General features: G+C 42.9%; 1 protein-coding gene and 1 long non-coding RNA gene across 2 annotated transcripts; both read left to right on the top strand.

Annotated features, from left to right (window-relative positions):
• The first annotated feature begins 18,075 nt into the window (after positions 1 to 18,075).
• Positions 18,076 to 19,985, top strand: LOC122453403. The gene is made up of 3 exons (XR_006273036.1): positions 18,076 to 18,137; positions 19,548 to 19,634; positions 19,951 to 19,985. It is a non-coding gene; the product is annotated as an uncharacterized LOC122453403 (long non-coding RNA).
• A 1,896-nt stretch (positions 19,986 to 21,881) lies between these two features.
• LOC122452950 (interferon alpha-3-like) lies at positions 21,882 to 23,643 on the top strand. Its single transcript, XM_043486761.1, is given in 4 exon segments — positions 21,882 to 21,885; positions 22,894 to 23,131; positions 23,133 to 23,159; positions 23,161 to 23,643. Coding segments are annotated over 4 exon segments (627 nt in total). The 3' UTR covers positions 23,519 to 23,643.
• Positions 23,644 to 27,079: the final 3,436 nt, after the last annotated feature.

The following is a 27,079-nucleotide window of genomic DNA, read 5'->3' as shown; positions in this document are numbered from 1 at the left end:
ATTTTCTATACTCATCCTTCAGAATTTCCTTCTCATGGACAGGTTTTCAGGATCCTCTGTTCTTAAAGATCTTTCTCACTTAATTCTAGGTACTATAGTGAAAAAGAATAAATTGTGAGGGTTTTCATCATAACAGAAACTTACCTTTCCTTCTCTGAAGAGCACAATGCAGGCCTTCTGGATCAGGTGAATCTTTTGGTTTGCTCGCATTCAAAGAGTGATTCAGGGACATGGGTACCTTCTGTTTTGTGGCTTTTTCCATCATCAGCATGTGACTCCAAGTTTGTCTGTGGTACCCCCTCCCACCTCCCTCCCCATCCCGACCCTCCGGGTCATCCCAATGCACCAGCCCTGAGCACCCTGTCTCATGCCTCGAACCTGGACTGGCAATTCATTTCACATATGATAATTTACAATGTTTCAATGCCATTCTCCTATATCATCCCACCCTTGCCCTCTCCCACAGAGTCCAAAAGACTGTTCAATACATCTGTTGACACATTATTATACTTAGTCTATTAGTTACCACTAATAGTCACTTAGTCATAGTCTTCTTGTTATCCTGCTGATGAGGTAACATCTATGGTGCAGGGAAGTGAATAATACAGGATAAGATAGCAATTCAAGTAAACATTTGCTTTTCACCCTTTTATGTTAAAGTGGCAACACACATGTGTATACTTATTTAATATAAATTGTACAAGTGTGTGTATATACATACACCTATATTGCTGTTCAGATGCTAAGTTGTATCAGGCATTTTGCCATCCCATGAAGTACAGCATGCCAGGCTTCCCTGTCCTTCGCTATCTGCCAGAGATTACTCCTACTCATGTCCATTGAGTCAGTGAATGCCAAGCAACCATCTCATCCTCTGTTGCTCCCTTCTCCTCCTACCCTCAACCTTTCCCAGCATCAGGGTCATTTTCAATGGGTCATTTTCTTCTCAGCAGGTGGCCAACGTATTAGAGCTTCAACTTCAGCATCAGTCTTTTCAATGCATATTCAAGGTTGATTTCCTTTAGGATTGACTGGTTTGATCTCCTTGCTGGCCAAGGGACTCTCAAGAGTGTTCTCCAGCACCACAGTTCAAAAGAATCAACTCTTCAGCACTCAGCCTTCTTTCTGGTCTCACATCCATACAAGACTACTGGAAAAACCATAGCTTTGACTACATGGGCCTTTATGAGCAACATGATATCTGTTTCTTAACACACTGTCTAGGTTTGTCATAAATTTTCTTCCAAGGAGGAAGAATCTTTTAATTTAGTGGCTACAGTCACCATCCATAGTGATTTCGGACCCCAGGAAAATGAAATCTGATACTGTTTCCACTTTTTCCACATCTATTTTCCATATAGTAGTGGGACTGGATGCCATGATCATTGTTTTCAGAATGTTGACACAGATATATAAGTATATATATTTTGGGGGGTCTGGTTTAGCCATGCCTCAAACCGATTCTCTAAAAAGGTGGTTTCTTTTGACCAGGGAAACAGTAGATGTTATACAGAATCTATTATACATGATGGATGAAGATTTTCAAAATTTGAATTTTTGAAATTAATATTATAATGGAAAATTTATTTATTGAGATTGGCATATGCATTCCAAAAAATCCTCTCTGCTTTGCTTTCCATGCATACAATCTAAATTGTGACAACACAGAATGAAACATTGTAAATGCAAAAGAAATGTTTCAACAATTAGAACATTTAAATAGAATTTGTGACTACAACATTTCTGTGTTAAATCCTGATGCTTTGCTAAGTTAAAATTAATTAAACTCTAGGTGAACTTTCAATTTAACAGATGAGATGGCACTAGTGGTAAAGAATCTGCCTGCCAATGCAGGAGACAAGCGATGTGGTTTCCATCCCTAGGTTGGGAAGATCCCCTCTATGAGGAATTGACAACCCAATCCAGTATTCTTGTCTGGAGAATCCCATGGACAGAGGAGCCTGGCGGCCTACGGTCCATGGGGTCACAAAGGGACAGAAATGCCTTTTGGACTAAACAACAACCACCATACAGGAAGCCATAAAACTAAAGAAACAAAAAAGGAAAGTTTTGTGTGTGATTTTAGATGTTATTATGTTTCACATAAGAAAACAATTCACCTCTTGAAGTTCACAAGATATCCAAATGCTGGAATGTTTCAACATTTACTTAAACTGTAACAGTGAAAATGAATCTGTTTTATTTGTGTAATAAAACTTAAAAAGTTTATAATCCTACTTGGAAACCATGTTAGATCTGAAATACTATCAAGAATATAAGAAAAGTACTTTACCTTATTTTTTTAATTATACACCATTTATAACTCACCATAAACAAATATATCAGAGTCAAGTGTGTTTCATCAAGAAAAATAATAAAACAACAGAAAAATAATTAATTCACTTTATGGAAGTGAGAACAATGGATAGGTTTAATGTATGAAATTGATAAATTGGGAGAAATGATATTGTCATTAAAATGTCCATGGCTAAGGATATAAAAATAGAGAAAAATGGCAAATGTATGCAATAATGAACAATCCATTTTTTTCCATTATTGAAAACAAAGGTGAATATGTGGATCTAAGAATATACAATTCACATGACTAGAATCACTACCTATGAATGAGAATTTGTTTTCTCTTCACTTCTGTATTTGTTACTTTGTGTTTAAATTGGCAGAACAGCAAAATGTTCTTTGATTTCCAATCTCCTGCCTTCTTCCTAGGAGGTGTTCAGAGACCAATATAGCCAATCTCTAAGCCAGTGTTTGACTACAGTCCATAGATGGCAGTGTAACCCCAGTTCATGAATCATTTGTTTAGACTGCATCACTCACTAGTCAAGACTCCAAAGCTGAGGACCTGGAACACAGAGAAGGAAGGAAGTTTGTCTCAGATATTTATTCTCTCAGTACTTTAGCTTGCTCTTTCCTCCTGTCCATCACTAAGTAACAGATCCCAGAGGAAAGGCCATGAAAGACTTCTAGGAACACATGGAGAGCCTGGTGTGATGAAGTAACCCCTGCCGCCTACACTCTCTCCCCTCAGGCCTAACTTGATTCACCTGCTTTCTTGGTTAAAGCTTCTAGGGTAGCCAACAAAGTGGAAGAGCCTATGTGACCCTCAAATAGATTTCTCCATGGTTTCCTCAGTTGTACATGTACTTGGATGCGGTCTCAATAGAAGTTTTGAAGAATAGGTCAGGAGACATGATGTCTAATGATGGCAACAGTATCATCATCATTCAAAAAGATTTTGACTCCCAGGATGAGAACTGTCTTCAGAGCAGGTGTACAAGCTAGATAAGAATACGAAACTCATTGCTATATTCTCATATGCTTCACCTTAAAGTGCGAATTGTTTCATTCAAGTTGATTAGGGCTTTATTGACCACAGGACTCCAAAAAATTTACAATCATCACATTTGGAATACATGGCACTTGTCTTGCAAACTGCATCCAACTTTCCAACATTCTCAGTGCATTCAAAATTAAGGTATTTTTTATTTTCTTAAATAAACAATTTATTTTCATTTAACTTTTAGACGTTCCCCTTTGTTTATACTTGAACATAGCTTCCCATGCATCTCTATTCCTATCAAGTCTCTAGTGAACATTTACTCTGTTGATTAAAGTAACAGTCCTAGTAAGAACTAGAAGTGAATAGTCACATTAGTGGAAGTTGCTTTAAAAAGTTTCCTTCTTATTTTGACTGTGCCACGTGGCTCATGAGACCATAGTTCCCAGACTGGGGATTGAATCCAGGCCCACAGCAGACAAAGTGCTGAGTCCTAACCACAGAATGGCCAAGGAAGCCTCAAATTACTTTAAATTTTGCAGTTTTGGTTGTTCAGTTTTTCATTCAAGGATTCAGAGAAACTCTAAATTTCTTTAACATTATATATTTGCTCTAAATAAATGACTATTGGAGAACTGAAGGGAGAATGACAAGGGTCAAGAAACATGTAAAAGTCACATTAAAGGTAAAGCATAAATCCAATACACTTGAGACCTTACCTCATAAAGGTTAAAATAATAAATATTGATAGAATCTGTTCAACCTAAAAGAATCTGTTGATTGATTTAAAGCACAGACTCCACTATTACTTTGAAGAGGAAAAAAACTTAAAATCAAATAATACTAAATACTTAATACTGAAACAAGGACAACACAGAGAAGGCCAAAACAGAGCAAGAAAATACAATGAAGGAAATAATTAGAGACAGCAATGTTAATGTCACTGAGATCTCTGTCATTAATATCAATACTGATATACTTGAGAATGACAGAAATAAAGATGTTAAATTTGAGAAAGACGTTCTCAAGAACTTCTATACATAAGAAACACATTGAATTTATAGTTAAACATAAAAATGCTTGAACTAGATTTCAAATAGTATAGAACAATGAGTAAAAAGTGTCACAATATACAGCAAAGTGAACAGAAATATGGTAGCACTGAAATTTTACCTAAATGCTGTGCATACATGCTACATTGTGTCAGTCATGTCTGACTCTTTGTGACCCCATGGAGCATAGGCTGCCAGGCTCTTCTGTCCATGGGATTGTCCAGGCAAGATACTGGAGTGCATTGCCATGCCCTCCTCCAGGGGATTTTCCTGACCAGGGATCAAACTGATGTCTCCTCTTGTCTCCTGAATTGGCAGGCAAGTTCTCTACCATTAGCTCCACCTGGAAAGGCGAGTACAATGCTATTAGTCTGTAAAGAGCCATATAGAAAATTAATAAAGAGAAGCATTGAGAATATGATTAGAAGATGAAGTTGGTCGTTAAGACTCTTGAGCCCTTAACTTAGAATAGGAAATATAACTTGCTTCAAATATGTATAAATCATTCCTGAAAATTATCATATCTTAGACTTCACAGAAAATATCCATAATTCTTCCAGGGCAAAAATATTTGTATAAGTTGTGTGCTCAGATCACAATGCCTGCAATTAATTTTAAAATTATTTTAGAGCACCATTTAGAGATTTAACATCATGCCAATAAATTATATCAGGTCAAAATTAAAACATGAAATCAGAAATTTAGTAAGTTATGGAAATTAAATCACCATTCCTCAAACTTCCAGAAGCAAAGTTGCACACTGAGATGAATTCATACCCTGGAAACATGAATTAAAAATAGATTGGCCTCATTCATTAAGTCAACATGAATATTTAAATACCACCAATACAAATAGTATAAGAAAATATCTGTCAAATGTCCACCTGTGAGTAACCATAATCTCACTATGTGTCATTCTCTAGAGTAAAACTAAATGTTTTACTAGACTGGAAAACTAAAACCAGAGTGGCTAGTTTAGCTCATAACTCAAATAATTATCATTCATGTTCTTCCCCTCAGAACAATCATTTTGCATGCAGCAGAGGTGCTTGTCACATAGCATATTACAGTGACTACAAAGACTGCAACAGAGAATATTTTTTTAATGTATACTCCAAAGTTTAGATTTCATAAAATTCATCATCTTGCTGTTTCACTAATTATCTTAAGTGAAACTGTCCCTTTTTTCCATTTCAAGTATATCGTGGTTAAAAATATGACAATTACTAGGACACTGAGGTGCCACTGCTTTGATCGGCACTAAGGCACCTATATATTGCACGAATATAGAGCAATATTGCAAAGGAACCTGCAATGTTAGGTCCATGAATCAAGGCAAACTGGAAGTGGTCAAACATGAGATGGCAAGAGTAAATGTCGACATTTTAGCAATCAGCGAACTAAAATGCACTGGAATGGGTAATTTAACTCAGATGACCCTTAATATCTACTACTGTGGGCAAGAATCCCTTGGAAGAAAAGAAGTAGCCATCATAGTCAAGAAAAGAGTCCAAAATGCAGTACTTGAATGCAATCTCATGAATGACAGAATGATCTCTGTTCGTTTCCGAAACAAATCATTCAATATCATGGTAATTCAAGTCTATGCCCCAACCAGTAATGCTGAAGAAGCTGAAGTTGAACGGTTCTATGAAGACCTGCAAGACATTTTAGAACTAACACCCAAAAAAGATGCCCTTTTCTTTATAGGGTCCTGGAATGCAAAAGTAGGAAGTTAAGAAACACCTAGCTGTTGTTTCTTAGCTGTTACAGCTAAGAAACACTTAGCTGCTGCTAAGTTGCTTCAGTCATGTCCAACTCTGTGAGACCCCATGGACTGTAGCCCACCAGGCTCCCCTGTCCCTGGGATTCTCCAGGCCAGAACACTGGAATGGGTTGCCATTTGCTTCTCCAATGCATGAAAGTGAAGAGTGAAAGTAGTCTCCCAGTTGTGTCCAACTCCTAGCGACCCTATGGACTACAGCCTACCAGGCTCCTCCGTCCATGAGATTTTCCAGGCAAGAGTACTGGAGTGGGTTGCCATTGCCTTCTCTGCTAGAAACACCTACAGCAACAGGCAAATTTAACCTTGGAGTACAGACCAAAGCAGGGTAAAAGCTACTAAAGTTTTGCCAAGAGAAGGTAGTGGTCATAGCAAATACCCTCTTCCAACAACACAAGAGAAGACTCTACACATGGACATCACCAGATGGCCAATACCAATATCAGACTGGTTATATTCTTTGCAGCCAAAGATGGAGAAGATCTGTATAGTCAGCAAATACAAGACTGGGAGCAGACTGTGGCTCAGATCATGAACTACTTATTGCCAAATTCAGACTTAAATTGAAGAAAGTAGGGAAAACTACTAGACCATTTAGGTATGACCTAAATCAAATCCCTTACAATTGTACAGTGGAAGTGAGAAATAGATTTAAGGGACTGGATCCGATAGACAGAGTGCCTGAAGTACTATGGACACTGGTTTGTGACATTGTACAGGAGACAGGGAGCAAGACCATCTCCAGAAAAAGAAATGCAAAAAAGCAAAATGGCTGTGTGAGGAGGCCTTACATATAGCTGTGACAAGAAGAGAAACAAAAAGCAAAGGAGAAAAGGAAAGATATACCCATCTGAATGCAGAGTTCCAAAGAATAGCAAGAAGAGATAAGAAAACCTTCCTCAGTGATCAGTGCAACGAAATAGAGGAAAACAATAGAATGGGAAAAACTAGAGATCACTTCAAGAAAATTAGAGATACCAAGGGAATATTTCATGCAAAGATGGGCTCAATAAAGGACAGAAATGATATGATCCTAACAGAAGCAGAAGATATTAAGAAGAAGTGTCAAGAATACACAGAAAAGAAAGAAAGAAAGTAAAGTCGCTCAGTCATGTCTGACTCTTTGTGACCCTGTGGACTGTAGCCTACCAGGCTCCTCTGTCCATGGGATTCTCCAGGCCAGAATATGGAGTGGGTTATCATTTCCTTTTCCAGGGAATCTTCCTGACCCAGGGATTGAACCTGGGTCTCCCATATTGCAGGTAGATGCTTTAACCTCTGAGCCACCAGGGAAGCAGAACTATATGAAAAACATCTTCACGACCCAGATAATCACGATGGTGTGATCACTCACTTAGAGCAAGACATCCTGGAATGGGAAGTCAAGTAGGCCTTAGAAAGCAGCACTATGACCAAAGCTAGAGGAGGCGATGACATTCCTGTTGAGCTATTTCAAATCCTAAAAGATGATTCTGTGAAAGAGCTGCACTCAGCAAATTTGGAAAACTCAGCAGTGGCCACAGGACTGGAAAAGATCAGTTTTCATTCCAATCCCTAAGAAAGGCAATGCCAAAGAATGCTCAAACTGCTGCACAATTGCACTCATCTCACACGCCAGTAAAGTAATGCTCAAAATTCTCCAAGCCAGGCTTTAGCAATACAGGAACCATGAACTTCCAGATGTTCAAGCTGGTTTTAGAAAAGGCAGAGGAACCTGAGATCAAATTGCCAACATCCGCTGGCTCATCAAAACAGCAAGAGAGTTCCAGAAAACGTCTACTTCTGCTTTATTGACTACGCCAAAGCCTTTGACTGTGTGGATCACAATAAACTGTGGAAACGTCTGAAAGAGATGGGAATACCAGACTATGTGACCTGCCTCTTGAGAAATCTGTATACAGGTCAGGAAGCAACAGTTAGAACTGGACCTGGAACAACAGACTGGTTCCAAATAGGAAAAGGAGTACATCAAGGCTGTATATTGTCGCCCTGCTTATTTAACTTACATGCAGAGTACATCATGAGAAACGCTGGGCTGGAAGAAGCACAAGCTGGAATTAAGATTGCCTAGAGAAATATCAATAACCCCAGATATGCAGATGACACCACCCTTATGGCAGAAAGAGAAGAAGAACTAAAGAGCCTCTTGATGAAAGTGAAAGAGGAGAGTGAAAAAGTTGGCTTAAAGCTCAACATTCAGAAAACTAAGATCATGGCATCCGGTCCCATCACTTCATGGCAAATAGACGGGGAAACAGTGGAAACGGGCTGACTTTATTTTTCTGGGTTCCAAAATCATTGCAGATGGTGATTGCACCCATGAAATTAAAAGATGCTTACTCCTTGGAAGGAAAGTTATAAGCAACCTAGACAGCATATTAAAATGCAGAGATGTTACACTACCAACAAAGGTCAGTCTAGTCAAAGCTATGGTTTTTCCAGTAGTCATGTAAGGATGTGAGAGTTGGACTATAAAGAAAGCTGAGTACCAAAAAATTGTTGCTCCTGAACTGTGGTTTGGAGAGGACTCTTGAGAGTCCCTTGGACTGTGAGGAGATCCAACCAGTCCATCCTAATGGAGGTCAGTCCTGGGTGTTCATTGGAAAGACTGATGCTGAAGCTGAAACTCCAATATTTCATCCACCTGATGCGAAGAGCTGACTCATTTGAAAAGACCCTGCTGTTGGGAAAGATTGAAGCCAGGAGGAGAAGGGGATGACAGAGGATGAGATGGTTGGATGGCATCACCGACTCAATGGACATGAGTTTGGGTAAACTCTGGGAGTTGGTTATGGACAGGGAGGCCTGGCATGCTGTGGTCCAAGGGGTTGCAAAAAGTCAGACACGACTGAGTGATCTGAACTGAACTGAAGGCACCAGCAGTCTTAGCCAGAATTATATTTGCACCACCAGTAGAATTTGTCAATGTAGTAAAAATGACAAATAAGCCTGGATATCATTATCGTAGGAATTTTACCTCAAGAATCTCTATAGAGCATTCTAGGGATCTGCAGGGGCCCACATACTCCACTTTGAGAACCTGCTGGTTTCATGAATTTCCTTCATCTGCTCTGGTCAGAGTTGCTCTGTAGCTTTAAATTCACAAGTAATTTCCTTGGTTCTTAAGATAAAATCTAACATCCTTCAAAAGCCTATCACTGGGCCCTTTTCCATATCTCCAGAGTCATGCCATGCTGGACCCTACCTGCATCAGTACAGTCTACCGACTCTGGTCTTGCTCAAATCTGAAAATAGACCAGAGCCATTCCCGCTGCAGAGACGCTCCGTATGCTGTGCTTTGTATTGTGTTGTTTTTTCTTTATTCTGGGAAATTCCGCTCTTCATGAATTACCTGACAAATTCTTCCTCATTCTTCAAGTCTCATACTTCAGATTACTTCCCTGGGGAGACTGAAGGTGGTCTCAATGAGCTTCCCAGGATACTCCCTGCCATCAGCATCTGTTACTTCTCCTCTGGAGCCCAGGGCCCATGTGTAAATACCTAATGACCTTATACCTACTTCTTTCATGGCAATGTCCTTGCTCCAGTGTGAGCTCTGTAAGGTCAGGGCCTCTGCCTCTCATACTCAAGACTCTCTCCACAAGGCCAACAGATAAACGAATGAACTGCACGACATCTTTCTATATGTAGTTTACAGCCTTAGGACATTGGGAAAAGTGTCAAAAGGAAGAGGAAGAAACATGTCTTCAAATAAATGTCATGAGTAAAATAAAGGTACATTTGTATTAAAGAAAATTATATATTTTTATGTTATAAATAGGACATATAAATGCAAGGACCATAAAATAAGTCAATGTAAAACTGAATTACATTCATACAAAAACATGTTATTCTGTAAGATTCAGCCACAAGGCATCAGATATATTTCCCCTAATTCTAAAAGCAGTTGGATGTCGAGATGCTCAACCTTAGTGCCGATACCAAAAGTCACTAGAACTATTTCATAGCTGAGGCAGAAATCAGAGTTTTGGAAATGACTGAACATGAAGAGTCTGAGCTAGGAAATGAGTAACTGAGAATCAGGTTTTTTCTTACTTCCTGAGTTTTCTTAGGAGCCTGTTAATACAGAAAGCGCCTTGTGATTTCCACTCTGACAGTTTCCCAGGCGCAGTCACTGTATCCCTTCTTTCTCAGGTAGACATGGATGCCCTGGAAGTACCTCTACACGGCCAGTGTGGGGCCCATCCTTCCCAGGGCAGAGTCTTCCTCTCCCATCACCTGCCCCAGGCAGGCATCCAGGTCGTCCAGCTGCTGATGGAGTCCAGTGCGGAGCTGCCCCAGGAGGGTGGTGTCCCAGGCAGCAGAGGAGCGCTCTGTGTGGAAGAGGCTGAAGCTCTGCTGGAGCATCTCGTGGAGCACATGTGACCTGGGCCTCCTGGAGTTGGATGCCATGCACCTGCTCCTGAGGGAATCTGAAGACTTCCCTGTACCCCAGACAGGAAAGAGAGAGATTGTGCTTATTTGATTCAAATGGGAAGGTCTCCTGCTTTTCCAAGTCAAGGCTCTGAGGCAGTCATGGGCTCAGAGGAGGAGATGGGGTTAGAGACGAGCATCATCAGTGTCATCATTGAAGAGATGAAGAACCATTGCTCAGTACCACAAGGACACATTCCTGTTGAGATGAGCAATTGCCAGCTTTGTTTCACCTTCATTTCATCTAAAGATATCCTACAGTGTGCTTCTTAAATACTAAGCCCCCAAATTTTCATATTCTGAATTTACCCAGATCCATGTATCACCTCATTTTGGGCTTGCCTTTCACTTCAAAAGCCTGGAAAGCTGTCATGAGTTTCCACTCTTCTGTATCCTTACAGTCGAACTAAAACGTATTCATTAAAAAAGTAGATTTTCTAATTCAATGGAATGCTTGTCATCTCAACAGCTTTGAACTAATGATATATTAAGAGTTACTGAATCTTTCTTCCTGATGCTACAATTAATTTTTTAAGGAAACTTTGTTAGACTTCTTTTTAATATCTTCTTTTGCCTGCCTCTCCATATTCCTCTTGAAAGAGCTGATCAGATGTGAAAGAAACCTGAGGTTTACATACATGGACCTCAGCTTATTCTCTGTGGCAAAATTTTTAATCTGTCAAATTTGGTTTTATTTACTGTTCATAATTGAGAAAGTTACTAAAACTCATTAAGTACCAATCAATGTGCTGAATTTGTTACAGAGTCCAAGTTGCTCTGCTTGCCATAAGATAAATTAATGAATCCAAGATGAGGTATGGGGATAGGAAGGGATTTATTTGGGAACGGGGTGACAAAAGATGGAAGACTAGCACCTCAAAATAACCATCTTGTCTGGACCTGGATGTCAGATTCTTTTATGAATCAGAGGTGAGGGGGAGGTGAGGAAACAAAGCAAAAAGACCTTTACATTCCTGCAGATAACTCCCAGAATGGTAAGCAAGCCTCAGGTAGGGGGAAGTGTCAGTTGCACATCCTTATAGTCATTTCATGAGTAGTGTGAAATGGAATATCTCACGTCCTGAAAACACACAAAATGTCACACCTATCTGTGATTCTGCCCTTCCCAAATGTGAATTTCTGGGCCGCCTGGTAAGTAGCCAAGTAGACCACCTATGCTGTTGCCACACAGAGTCACAGTCCGTCACAGGTGAGCGGTGTCAGGTGATCTCCCTGAGGCAGGCCATTAGGTATGTTTACAATAACACAAAGACTTAAAGTCACAGAAGCAGATCCAGTGTAAATTCAAAACTAACCCTCCCTGCCTGGTTACACACTAAGCCTATACCAAGATGATTAATCCTCCAAAGTCACTCTCATGAAAATAAAGTATAACCACCATTCCCGTCCAAGTGTGCAAGTGGTTAGAATGTGTCTTTGCTGCTTTTTGGCAGCCTGTTTTAGCCCAGGCCATTGTCCTTGCCATGTCCAAGCAACCCACTTTTTCTCTGGTACTTTTGTATAATTTTCATATTGCTACCTCTTCTTTGTATTTCAGTTTGTAAAAGTTGTGCTAATGCTCCTGCAATCATTTCTATTTCCACTTAGAGGTTTGCTGCAAAAAAAAGGAACAGAAAACATAAATGAAAAGAGGAGGCAATGTATTTCCTCTGTGAATTTTCAAGAGATCAAAACTTTCTGCTCTCATTGAGCATTCCTGGAAAGTACAAATAAGCAGTTAAGGAAAAAGTCATGCACAAAGGTAAAAGGAAAGTAAATGATGTAATTGAAAAAACTATACTGACCTCTTCTCTGTCCAAATGACAAAATGTCACTTAACTACACAAATGGGGATGAAGAGCTTCACAGAGTGACAGATTTCAGACCAGCCCATGTGAGATTGTTTAGCTGCAGACAGAGCCAGAGGAGGGTAGCAGGCTCTAGGCAGAGTGTTACCTAAGAGGCTAGTTGTCAATTTGCTAAATCCCAGTATCTATTTATCTATCTTTATTTGTCTGTTTACATTACTCACTCCTCATGGACATTATTGGATTCTGAGGATGTAAACCTATTAACTCGTGTAAAGAGACTGGGGTACAGACTGGATGGTCATTTTATTCACATGTGAAAGGTCTGCTGTTACCTGTGTTAGGTAGTTAGAACAGGGAAAAGGAGTCCAGAATGGCGGTGGCTAAAAGACCTGGACGGGAAAAGTCCGTGAAAATAAAACAAGGAAGGTCCGAGGACTGGAGCCAGAACCTCAGGTAAAACAAACAACACTCCTGGCTGGCCCAATTTACATAAGACAGGCCCAGGGACAGAGAAACATATAAAAGAGGAGGCAAAGCCCTCTTCTCTCTCTCCCACGCGATGGGGCGCTCTTCTCTTCGCGTCTTTGGGTCGAGGTGCCCTCACGCCTCGAAGACGGATTTTCCTGCTATTATCTAAATAAATAGAGCTGTAACACTGAGCTGTAACACTAATTTATTTAAGAGCTGTAACACGGTCTGTCCAAGACCTGAGAGCTGTGACCCACCGAGGGGGCTTCAATGTCCGTCACTCCAAATTTTTGTTGTGACGAGACAAAGAACCGAGGAGCATACACTCACCTGACATCTATGGTGCCGTGACTCGGATTTAACCTGGCTGAAACAACCTCCACGCAGAAGAGGCCAAGCGCAGCAGGAGCCCAGCTCAGTGAAGCTCCGGCGGTAGAAGCAGAAAGTGAAGAAAACCCAGTGCAGGGGAAGGCCCGTCGTGCTGGAAACGGGGGCAACGAAAAATGAACTCAGCAGAAAGCCCACGCGGCTCAGCCTCAGATTCCAGAAGACCTCCGGTTAAGGTAGGAGGTCCTCGCTCCTATGGCTGGAAGGACATGCCTAACAATTACATCTCTCGCTTCTTGTTTCCTTGAACCCCCCACGAACAGGCGGGCGGCAGTGGGCGCAATTGAGGGACTCTGGAGAGGCTACTCTTCCGTATGTCCCAAAGGCACTATCTGCTGGGCCCCAGTAGCGGTTACCCAAGCTGGTGGGGGTTCTTCTGTCTCTACTCTTCTCTGCCAAGAATCAGGCCAATGAAAACTGTGAGCACCGGTCAGATATTTAGCAAATTTTCCAGCAGGCTATGAAGGGGATTCCTTGGCACATTTTTCCCACTGCTTTTTCCTCTTTTCTTTCAGCTCTTTCTCCCGGGACTCGAGCCTGACCAAAACCCAGGATGCCCGGCTCAGACTCTGAGGTCTTATTGCAAAAATTCAGTGAGAGACAAAGCGATAAGTGGGAGGTGGATTTGCTAAAATCCAAAGAGAAGCACCCATTCTACAGGGTATGGGCCGTGGAATGTGGCCTGACTAAGTTTTGCAAGCGGGGCGAATTCATATCCTAATGAGCGGGAAGATCATCCAAGCCATTGGGGAACCACCCACTCCTCTGTCTTTTGACAGTGCCTTGGAGCTGTTCTGCCACCTCTGGGTGTGTCTTTTGGCTTACAGATTGGGGATTAAGGTTTACTCAAATTTGACTTGTCATCTTGGACCCAATTGATTTTAATCGGTTTATGTTATGCCCTTGTGCTATGTCATTCTTTCAAAGATTATGCTCTGACCCTCTTTCCCTCCTGTTTCATGCTCCTTTCCTCAGCCCCATCCGGGCCCACAATGTTGCCTCTACAATCTTCTAGAGGGGTAACCAGAAAATAACTGGCCTTGGGAGGGAAGTACTGTATGATATCCAACCCCTTAGTCCTACCTAGCACTGGTCACGCTGGAGACCTTGGGGATGTCCAAACTCCAGCCCGGGGGTCCCAGGAGTTCATCACGCCTTGACCCGCCTAGGGATCTGGTCCTCGAAAGGTTGTCACGCCTCAACCTGCTTGGGGATCCGCTAGTCTCAAGGGTCCCAGGAGGTCGTCACGCCTCGACCTGCCCGGGGCCCAATCCTCGGGAGGCCGTCATGCCTTGACCTGCCCGGGGAACTGTGTCACGCCTCAGCCTGCCTGGAGATCTGCATCCTGACCCGGGGACGCCTGGCTCTCAGGTTGCGACAGTACTGGGTATGATAAGCTTCAAAAAGCCTATTAGTCTTTTTCCTTTTCCTTTTCCTCCCTGTCATGACTGTCTTTCAGATGGGAAATAACCAATCCACTTCCTGGCAGACACCCTTGAGATGTATCCTTGATAACTGGAAGCTGTTCGATCCTCTAACTCTGAGGAGGAGTTGTTTAAAATTCTTTTGTGCCACTGCATGACCACGGTATCCACTGGGGGACGAGGAACACTGGCCCGAGGATGGGACTTTAAATTACAATACCATCCTGCAATTAGAATTATTCTGCAAACGACAAGGGAAGTGGACAGAGATCCCCTATGTCCAAATTTTCTTCAGACTGAGAGATATGAAGGAACTCTGTCTTAAGTATGGGATTGTTGTACGCCCTAAAAGTGAGCCCACTAGGCAAATGGGGTTAGGCACAGGCAACCAAGAGAAGGAACCCCCCCATGAAGGCTCACCTCCCACAGCTCCCGAGTTGCCTGGTGCTTCTTCCTTGTATCCAAGCGTGCCCCCATACCCAGGAGCACCCCCTCTGCAAAAGCCAGCTCAAGTATGTCCCTTAGTTGAAACTGGAGGAGAATTCGGACCAACCCAAGTCCATAAACCCTTCTCCCTCTTAGAACTAAGACAGATCAAACAAGACCTGGGAAGCTATACAGGTGACCCAGGCAAATACATAGATACGTTCCAACATATTACCTTGGCCTTTGACTTGACATGGAAGGACATCATGGTCATATTTAGTCAAACTTTATCTGACCCTGAACATACTAGGGTCTTAAAGGAAGCCTGGAGGTATGCAACAGGGCTTCACATGTCAAGCGATAGATACCCAGTAGGGGAAACTGCAGTCCCCTCCTCCGATCCTAACTGGAATTATAATGACCCTGAGCACATCTGGGAAAGGGATCATTTTCTAATCTGTGTAAAGGCAGGACTGAAAGCAGCCCAGCAAAAAGTAATCAGCTATGCCCGGGTCTCAGCAATAACTCAGGAGTCCAATGAGAACCCCATTGCCTTTCTGGAAAGGCTAAAAGAGGCCCTCCAAAAGTTTACCAATTTGGACTTAGACTCTTACGAAGGGACAGGTGATTTTAAAGGACAAATTCCTGTCCCAATGTGCATCAGATATCAGAATAAAGTTACAACAGCTACAGCAGCAGGACCCTGCTGCCTCTTTAGATGAGATGGTCCAGACAGCCACCAATACCTTTTATAACAGAGAACAGGAGAGGGAGGCCAAGGCCCAGGAGAGGGAGAGAAGGAAAGAGACAAGGCATGCCCAGATGCTGGCCGCCCTCCAGGGAAGCCCTATGGCACACCCCAAGCCCTTGAATGACAAGGCACGAGGCAAATGCCTAATCTGTAGACAGGCGGGGCATTGGGCCAAAGAGTGTCCTAACCGTGACAAGTCTCCTAGAACGGCTTGCCACAAATGCCATCAACTGGGACACTGGGAAGCACTCTGCCCTCGGGACCCAAGAGCCTCAAGGTCAAGCGCCAAGCCTTCCCTCACGATGGTTCAAGAGAACTGAAGCGGCCCACTCCAGCCAGCCCGCCTGTCACAGATAACCATCACGGGGCTGGAGCCAAGGGTGCGACTGGATGTGGCAGGTAGGTCAGAGAATTTCTTGGTCGACACAGGGGTTACCTACTCTGTCTTGATCTCCTACTCCAGAGCCGCCTCCTCCCAAACCTGTACCATTTTGGGTGCTACAGGAAAAGCAACTACTAGAAGATTCACCCAAGCACTTCTTTGTTGCTGGGATGGACAGATATTCTCCCACCAGTTCCTGGTGGCCCCTGAGTGTCCTCCTTCCTTAATGGGAAGAGACATACTCACTAAACTGGGGACCACCCTTGTGATGGGAAGATTTTCAGCCCCTAGGGCCCTACAGCTTCTGGTTACTACTGAGGAACTCATTACACCTCCAACAGAGAGAGAACAAAGACTATGGGAGGACAAAATTAACCCCCAGGTGTGGGACCAGGGGATTCCTGGACAAACCCACCAAGCTGAACCGATCATCATTGTCCTCCGAGATCCCACTAGGTTTCCTCTGGGAAACAATATCCTCTAAAAAGAGAGGCTCAGGAGGGACTACGGCCTTTAATAAATAAATTCCTTGCTTGTGGGCTATTGGTCCCCACCAATTCTCCATATAACACCCCAATCCTCTCAGTAAAGAAAAAGGACGGAACCTGGCAAATGGTTCAAGATCTCTGGATCATAAATGAAGCTGTAGTCCCCCTCCATCCCACAGTACCTAATCCCTATGTAATCTGGGAGAAATCCCATCCAGTGCCGGTGGTTTACAGTCTTGAATCTCAAAGATGCATTTTTTTGCATACCACTGGCTAAAGAATCCCAATATCTTTTTGCCTTTGAGTGGGAGGCCCCAGGAGAAAAACACCAACAGATGACTTGGACAGGATTACCTCAGGGGTTCAGAGATAGCCCCCACTTGTTTGGACAGGCCCTTAGCTGGGATCTCCTAGATCTGGACCTGGGACCTAATGGGAAAATATTACAATATGTAGATGACCTACTAATCTGCTCTCCAGATGAGAAAAGTGCCCAACAACATGCAATTCAGGTTCTAAAGTCTCCCGTGCTGAGGCACAGATGGTCAAGACAAAGGTCACTTACCTGGGAGTTCAGATTACACAGTCTAGGAGGCTGTCCTCTGATCGGGTACAAGGAATCCTCCAGTTGCCCTCCCCCACGACTCAAAAACAATTGCGAGCTTTCCTGGGGCTAACTGGGTACTGTAGAATCTGGATACCCAACTATGGTCTATTTGCCCAGCCCTTATATAAAAGCTTAAAGGGACGAGATGATTCAATCCCACTAATGTGGGGAACTCCTCAAAAGAAGGCAGAGGCTACACTAAAACAGGCCTTAACTCAGGTACCTGCCTTGAGGTTGCCTGATCCAAAAAAAGCATTCCAACTTTATGTCCATGAAAGAGAGGGAATAGCCTTGGGTGTGTCAACTCAAAGGTTGGGATCTGAGCCCCAGCCTGTAGCTTACTTATTCAAGAGACTTTATCCGACTGCCCAAGGCTGACCCCCATGCCTTCGAAATCTTGCAGCTATTGCAATCATGATAGAAGATGCTTTAAAACTCTCCTTTGGGGGCAAACTAACTATTTTTACCAGCCACCAAGTAAAACAACTCCTAAATTGGAGAGGCCATTTATGGATGTCTGATCAGAGAATCCTCAGATATCAAGTAATACTGATGAAAAATCCAGGCCTCACTATATCCCCTTGTAAGGTTCTTAACCCAGCCACCCTCCTGCCTACCCCCGAGGGCTCTCTCCCCTTTCACTCCTGTCTAGAAACCTTGGACCACTGGACAAAACCCCAAGAGGGATTGTCAGAAGATCCTCTGACCAATCCTGAGGAAATCTGATACACTGACAGAAGCAGCTTTGTCTTGGATGGAAAAATAAGAGCCAGATATGCAGTAGTCTCCAATTTTGAGATCATAGAGGCTAAGCCTCTGCCACCAGGTACTTCAGTCCAATTAGCTGAGCTCATAGCCCTGACTCGAGTTTTAGAGCTGGGAAAAGGAAAAAGAATAGCCATTTATACTGACTCCAAGTATGCCTTTCTGGTGCTACATGCACATGCAGCTATTTAGAAAAAAAGGAGCCATTTGACCACCCGAGGGTCCCCAATCAAATATGCTGATCAAATCCTTAGACTCTTAGAGGCAGTCCATCTGCCCACTGAGGTTTCAGTCTCCCACTGTAAAGGACACCAAAAAGGGAGCATTGAAGCGGCACGAAGGAACCAAGCAGCTGAGCAGGCAGCTAAGAAAGCAGCGTTACAGACCAATGACCTAATAGGGGTTGCCACCTTAGTTCCACTGACTAATTTGCCAGAAACTCCTTCATATACTGAAGGTGAGACTCTTAAAGCTAAAAGTGAGGGCTTTCAAGAAGATCATATGGGGTGGTTCCAAAAGGAGGGGCTCCTTTTTCTGCCTGGGAACCTCCAATGGAAGTTGGTTAACTCCTTACACGCCACCACTCATTTAGGAGAAGAGGCCCTCCAAAGATTACTGGAAAGGTCTTTCAGAGGAACAGGCTTCCAAACAACCATAAGACAAGTGGTCTCCTCTTGTCCCACTTGCCAATTAAACAACCCCCAAGGAGCTTGAAGACCCCAGCTGGCCCAGCCCATCCAACGACGTGGGGCCTAACCAGGAGAGGACTGGCAGGTGGACTTCACCCAGATGACAGTTTCTCAAGGGTATAAATACCTATTAGTCATGATAGATACATTCACAGGATGGATTCAAGGCTTTCCCACCCAGACTGAGAAGGCTGAGGAGGTGGTAAAAAAACTGCTCCATGAAATCATTCCAAGGTTTGGTCTGCCCAGGTCATTACAAAGTGACAATGAGACATCATTTACTTCTAAGATCACCCAAGGAGTCTCTAAAGCATTGGGCATTACTTATTATCTCCATTGTGCCTGGAGGCCTCAGTCTTCAGGAAAAGTAGAAAGAGCCAACCAATTCTTAAAATCAGCGATAAAAAAGATAATCCAAGAGACCTCCCTGGGATGCAAGGAGGCTTTACCAATAGCACTCCTCCATACCCGTATTGCCCCTAAGGAACAGGTTGGTTTTAGTCCTTATGAGATGCTATATGGGAGACCTTTTGTTTATGTCAATGACCTCTTCCTAGATCCAGAGTTTCAGACCCTCCAGTCTTATACCATGGCCATTGGGCAATTCCAACAGGACATACGCTTGTGGGGTATGAACCAGGACCCAAAAGACTCTAAGGACTCACCACTATATGCTCCAGGGACTCAAGTCCTAACTAAAGTCTGGAAAGATGGGTCCCCAAAGGCTCAACTCCAGTCCACATGGAAGGGCCCCCACCCTGTAACACTTTCTACTCCCACAGCGGTCAAGGTGCCGGGACATGACTCCTGGATTCACTACTCATGAGTCAAGCCATGGAAGAAAACAGAAGAGGACACTCAATACACCTGTGAGCCCCTGGGAGATCTCAGATACCTATTCAGGACTAGAAATGAGTGCCATTCTAACAACCCCAAAATCTGGTCTTTGGGGATAAGATTTCTCAAGACAGCTCTAAAGAGCCAACAGAGCTTGGCAGACATTATACTACAAAACAGACAGGAGATAGATCTTCTGATCTCTGAACAAGGAGGGACTTGAACCATCCTGGTGATGTAAATTTAAAATTGGCTAATGTCCCTACTAGTCCTTGTTATGCCATACTGATGCTGCTTATGATTGTTCCATGTACTGTCAATTGTCTAACTTGTCTTGTCTCTGCCCAGGTCAAGCTATGACATGCAGTGCCAGTTCAACAAAGATGTAGAACTATAGCCAACCATGGAAAACATCAGTCACCCTTAGATGGACACCGCTATAAGGACTCTGAGGCCTGAGATTAGCAAGAGGGGGAGGCCCAACGCCCCTCGCCATCCCAGTTCAGCAGGAAGTAGCCAGAGAGACCTCGATGGCCCTATTCCCAAAGAATTGGGCCTCCCATCTCTTGAGGCGGGAATGTTAGGTAGTTAGAATACGGAAAAGGAGTCCAGAATGGCAGTGGCTAAAAGACCTGGAAGGGAAAAGCCCGCGAAAATAAAACAAGGAAGGTCCAAGGACCGGAGCGAGAACCTCAGGTAAAACAAACAACAATCCTGGCTGGCCCAATTTACATAAGACAGGCCCAGGGACAGAGAAACATATAAAAAGGGGAGGCAAAGCCCTCTTCTCTCTCTCTCTCTCCCACGCGATGGGGCGCTCTTCTCTTCCTGTCTTTGGGTCGATGTGTCCTCACACCTCGAAGATGGATTTTCCTGCTTCTATCTAAATAAAATAGAACTGTAACACTGAGCCGTAACACTGATTTATTTGAGAGCTATAACACTGGTCTGCCCAAGACCCAAGAGCTGTGACCCACTCAGAGGTCTTCAATGTCTGTCACTCCAAATTATTGTTGTGACGAGACAAAGAACTGAGGAGCATATACTCGCCTGACACCTGGAAGCTACTAGATGTAAGTGATTTGGACAGGAAGTCATGTTCACGCAAGAGATGCGATTAGATATAATAATGTTGAGCAGTGAGCTGAGAATTAAAGGAAGGGAAGCAGGTCCTCTCAATGAAATTCTATCCAGTTTCCATAGTTGGATGTTTGAATTTTCTGCCTCGTGGGAATAGCTAACAGATACTGAATGCTTATATGTCCAGACATTGTCAGAAGTACGTTACATCCTACAGTCTTCACAACTAGCCAGTGAAACAGATGTGATTATCAGTTCCATATAAAAGGAGAAAACCAGAGTGCTGAAGGTCACATAGCCAGTGCAGGCTGGAGCTGTGACATCAAACCAGACAATCGTGCCCCCATGTCCACTGTCTAAACTCTGGACTGAGCTGGCTGCTCTGACTATGTGCTTCCTGTCATGGAAGGATACTTAGAAAGTTCTTCCTCTCCAGTTCCTATTGTTGGTCACAAAAGTGCCATTCACTCATTCCAGGGACATTACAATCTTCACACTACAAATGAAGAGTACACAGGTCCCTTTGAACTTGCTAAGTTCCAGTCCTACATCTGAAATGGTGTTTGGCTGAGATGTACAGGAGGAGCCTGACTGACTATGGCAATTTAGCAACAACTTTGAGAGACTCTGTTCCCATCTGAGGCAATATTTTGAGAAATTATCCAGAAAGTTAAAAAATCCATTTAAATTACTCTTACTATCTAAGTTTTCAGAAGATTGTCATTTTCTGAAACAGTCTTCAAATACTAAGTCTACTAAAGCTTTCGTATGTATAGTTCTGTTAGAACTGGCTCTGGGACAGAACTGAAGCTCCAATACTTTGGCCACCTGATGGGAAGAGCCCACTCATTGGAAAAGACCCCGGTGCTGGGAAAGATTGAGGGCAGGAAGAGAAGGGGGCGACAGAGGATGAGATGATGGGAACGAATCACTGACTCAATGGACATGAATTTGAGCAAACTCTGACAGATAGAGAAGGACAGGGAAGCCTGGTGTGTCATAGTCCATGGGATCAAAGAGAGTCAGACATGCCTTAGTGGGACAGAGAACCCTCTGTGCACTTCCTCTGGGACAGACACCTTGCTGACACTCCACATGTCGCATTACTGCCTTTAGGGAGCTTACAGTCTCTCAGGGCAGTCAAATGTTACATAGATGGATTACTTAAGTACAATTGTATGCAGTGCAGCTAAAGGAGAATGCGTAAGGTTAATGAGAAATAACATGGAGGCAGAATAGTTTAGTGGTCAAGTACCACTTATGCAGTTAATCCTGACTGTTAGCAAGTTAAGTAATCTCTCTGAGTTTTCAGTTTCCCTATTTGCAAACATGTCAATAATTATAGTAATTATCTCATAGGGAAGCTGTGAAAATTAATGAAATTGTTTATTAACAACACTTGGCTGAGAGGCTGCCTGTAAAAACTTCTGCCATTAATATTCTTAAAAGTTATCTGTACCTTACAGAATTGGTAAAGACATGTCATTACAAGGTTTGAATATAATTGCAACCTCAGTGTCCCTGAGTGTATGAGTAGGTTATCACTTCCCAGTGAAATATCTAAGGAGATGAGATTATCTGTATTATCACACAGTGACTGAAGCAAAGTTTCCTGTGAAATATTGTCGTGGTAGAGGAGGAAGAGAAATAAACAAGGCAAACTTGAATTTTTTAGGACAATCAGCACCTAAAAAAGTGCCTTGCAGATTACAGTTGCAACATAATCAATTTTTAACAAATGATATCAGTGATACTGTTCCCTATAATGTCTCCAGTGAGCTTAAGGCCAACTCAGGTGATATCGGAAAGGTACATACACACATGAATATTTTTTAAAGAAGGGAGAAAAGGGTAAATAAAGAAAAAAATGAGAGAAATCAAAATTTTCCTCTTATAAGCTGTTTTTATACTGAATATTTCTTGGTGACCTGGAAAAGCCACCATATATATACTGTATGAATATTGCTGCCTTCTCTGACTTTGACCAAACTCTTCTCCCCAAGAACAACTAACAGGTGTGAGAAGCATAATATACGGCTGTGTGGCTATCAACTACAGTGGAAAGCATGATTTGATGTGCCCCCCCCACCAGGCACTCATGGCAAAAATGAGCATTTATAATTCATTTCATTACAAAGAGTAGAAAAAGAAAGGAATGGGCAGAATGTGGAACAACCCAGAAAAGGAAAGTTTCTCTTCTCGCTCTTTAAGAGCCGCCCATCACCCCAAGTCCTCAGAACTTGCCTACACCTCCCTCCAGGCAGCCCTGCAGAGCCCCCAGCATCCCCGTGGCCCTCCCCGTGTCGCTGGCCCTGGGGATGCTCTGCTCCAGCCCCACGTGCACCCTGGGCTGCGAGCTGCCCGCGAGTCATGGCAATCTGGAAAGCTTCACACGCTGGAGTCAGATGGAGAGAGTGTCCACTGTGTCCCGTCTGAGGGACAGGACTGACCAGATCTCCTCAGACCCTGGAGGACGGGCCAGGCTGAGGAGACAGAAGCCACAGCTGTTGAGCATGAGTTGCGCCTGCAGACCTCCCAGCTCTTCAGCACCTCAGGCTCTTCTCTGGGTCCGGACGAGAGCCTCCTGGACAGATTCCTCATTGGACTTGATCAGCAGCTGGAGGAGCTGGACACGTGTCTGAGGGAGGGAAGGTCGACGGAACACTCACCTCTAGGGAGTGAGAACTCCAGATTGGCTGGGAAGAGTTACTTCCAGCGAATCAGTGTGTATCTCAAAGAGAAAGAATACAGCCGCTGTGCCTGGGAGGTTGTCAGCGTGGAAATCAGAAGGCGCTTGGTCTTGGCCAACAAGCTCATTGGGAAACTCAGGAAATAAAGAAGACATTGAATCTGAAAACAGTTCATCTGGTCAACTACATAGCTATTTTCTAAGACTCAAAGTGCAACCTTTAACTCTATTTTTGTGTCAGATGAAATATAAGTGATAGCTAATATATGGCATTATTTAAATATATGTTAAAAGTTTTCTTACCATAACTGTTTAAAACAGATTTCAGAATCCATTTTCCATATCTTAAAAAGTTGTAATATTTATTTATTTATTTAAATTATCAGAAATATTTAGGCCCTTCATAGCATTTAAATCTTTATCATTCATAAGATATTTGTTTTGTACTATATTGTATAAGACTATTCTTGTTTCTCAGTAGAGAAAATAAAAGTAATTTGAAACAAACAAATTGACTTGCACACACCTTTGACTGAAATCTAACCCAAAGATGATCCTTGAAGATAAACCTATACTGAAGTCACCTGAATAAAGTGCGAACGGGGTTACCCACTTTTGGTGACATTTTGAGGATGGATTGAATGTGATTCTTGAGACATAGATTAGAGGATGGAGGGAGATGACTGGAGAAAAGCCCAGGTCAAGGACACAGTTGCCTGCTTGGGGCCTATAAGAACTGGAGTGCCTTCAAGGATTAATGGAAAACCACATACATCATGGGAGGTCAATCTGCATATGTGGAATCTAGGATCCTGGAGTAGGATGTGGAAGGGAGAGTAAGTTTTCCATACTTGGCCACTCCTGAGAAAACAGTCTTCCAAACTGTTGAAATGGAGGCAAGAAGAACAAGGCAGGCTGGGGATTGCAGAGACAGCTCAGAGATGTGACAACCAGCAGCTGCCATGATAAATGTGACTCTAAAGAAGAGCGTTTCTTAAGCTTATCTATATATATGAACCACACATGTCATTGTTAAACTTTTAAATAATTCACACAAAGGAATGCCTACCCTTGACATCTAAGAGGATGCACTCTAATCCTATACTGTTAACAATTTAATGGGCATCCTTCTAGACATTTCTATATGTAGTTAATAAATCTATACATATGGACATACTAATGAATATCACATAAATATCAATTTTTCATATATTTCAGTTTCTCATTTATTTATATTTACTTGCAAATAGATCTTTAAGATTTTTCTTTATTAGTACATAAAAATAGACTGCCTAGCTGTAAATTGGTGCATTATGTCTTAACTGCAAAACTAAGATACTCATAAAATCACACCATGATAATGTGGTTAAGATTAATTGTTTTAATTCATAGCACATGTTCAGAATGGTACCAGACACTTCCCAAGTGCTCCTTATGTTAACTCTTCTATTTGAATCTGGTTAGATTATTTTCTGACATTCTGGGTCTGTGGTCAGGAAGATGAGGCAGTTCCCAGAGAGCTGTTCAGAGACAGATTCCTGCAGCTCACTCACTGCACAGTGAGAGGAGAAATAGCCATTCACTGGGATGACGAGGCCAAGCCTGTTGCAACAATACCCAGAGTTCTAGACGGAAACATTCCTACGTGGCACACAGCCCAGCTGCCTACAAGGACTCACCCCCACCCTCACTGGATTCTTGGTTCTCCCTGGAGTTTAGGAGCTCAGAGTTTCAGCCAGGAAGACACAGGCGTCTGGGAGACAGTCAGGAGGATGCTCTGCCCTGTGCACTCAACCCAGCCAGGAGGCCGGGCCAGAGGGGATTCCCAGCCTGGATCCTGAAATCCCGTTTGGCAGCTTGCATTTAGTTTCCTTTTCACTTGTTGCATCAGCTTCATTGCTATTTTTGCCTTCTGGGGTTCATTATACAATCTCTGATGATGTAACAAAACTCAAGTCACTTGTCGGTTTTAAGTATGTAGATGGCTTTGCTTTGGGTTGTTTCACTTTAAAGCAGATTCCGAAACTGCTTCAGACAGGAAATTAACCCAGAACCCACACAGTGGGACTTTCTCATGTGTCAGCAGAGGGCGGACTCTGAGGCTTGTTCAGCAGCTGCGGCTAATGTGTTGTCCTTTTAACTGTTTTCTCAAACTTAGGTTGCCCTGACTCACTGAACCCCTGACAGTGATTCTGAGAACTAAAGTCCGACTCAGAGAACGGGCTACGATCTGAAGTTAATGCAGCCTTGATGCAGACGGGCATGTTCTGAAAGGGCCAGGCTGAGTGTCCAGCAGCAGCGGGTCCTGGCAGCAAACAGTGAAAACAAGTCATGAGCTGCTCCCGACTGTTCCTGGGCCATCGACCTTCTGATGGGAGCGTTCTGAGAGTGACACGGGTGCAGATGTAGGATCCTCTGGTTGGATATGTTCTGGAGGAGTTAGGAGAGCTAGGCTGAGAGGCCTTCAGCCAAGTACCTAGTTCCAGCTGCATCCTGAAGTGAGCAAAAAAAAAAAAAAAGGGGCAATGAGTCTATCCAAGGCCTGCGACAAGATGTCCAGGGTGTGAGAAAGGAGAAGAGAGATGTCTGCAACCAGGGGCACTCAGATCTCTCTGCACATTGTGCCTCTCCACACCCGGTGGGAGGCTGAGGAGGCGCGCTGGCCCCCAGCTGTCAGCTGTGAGCACAGGGCAACCCCGGCCTGGGCAGAGTCAGCCTCAGGTGCTGAGAGAGGGTGAGAGCCAGGCCGCAGCTGGAAGGTGCGAAGACACGCTCTTGCCTCAGGCTGCAGACGGACTTTCCATCGTGGTCCTGAAGCTTCACAGGCAAAATGTCTCCAGTTTAGGTTGGCCTATTTTTAAATTTTGTATACATTTATACAAATGGCATGTGTTTTCTTTTGTGTTGAGTTTCTCTTACTCACTACTATGTTTGTGCAAGCATTGTGTTTCTTACGTCGTGTTATTAACAAACCTATTATAAGCATAGATAACAACGTATATATTGACGCCATTTTAAGGGATATTTAGGTCGTTTTGTGTTTGGTACTATTATGAATAGTGCTGGTATAAATATTCTTTACTTATATCCTGAAGCATATTCACTTGATTTTTTTCCAGGGTGATTGCTGGACTTTCTAGATCATAGGCTATGCATATTTCAACTATGCTACAAAGTGTTTTTTAAAGTACAAATTTATACACCAAATAGCAGTTGCTCTATATGATCATCACACTTGACATTTTCAGTCCCTTAAAATTTTTATTTGCAGACATATACGTTTATTTAAAATTTTGAAAATCCAACGAAATACTTTTAGATATAGCGTTTGTAAAGTTATCCAGATTAAAACCCAAGATTATTTTGATATGTTTGTGTATGAAAATGCAAGGAAAACCTAGTCCATTAAAAGTAGAAAATGTAATGAAAAAACTGTTTCATTCATTCTTGCAACAACAGTAAATAATAAATATGTTGGAAAAAAACCTCAGAAAGAGTGTGAAAAATATATAATCAAGCCTGTAGCAAAACTTTATTGAGAGGCATTTTAAAAATAGTCCAATCGACCCAGAGGAATCGGGTGGAGAGGGAGGTGGGAGGGGGGATCGGGATGGGGAATACATATAACTCCATGGCTGATTCATGTCAATGTATGACAAAACCCACTGCAATGTTGTGAAGTAATTAGCCTCCAACTAATAAAAATTT

The sequence above is a fragment of the Cervus canadensis genome, chromosome 14, assembly GCF_019320065.1.
Source record: "Cervus canadensis isolate Bull #8, Minnesota chromosome 14, ASM1932006v1, whole genome shotgun sequence".
Lineage (NCBI taxonomy): Eukaryota > Metazoa > Chordata > Mammalia > Artiodactyla > Cervidae > Cervus > Cervus canadensis.
Note: the sequence above shows the minus strand (reverse complement) of the source record. Positions and strands in the feature narration are given on the sequence as shown.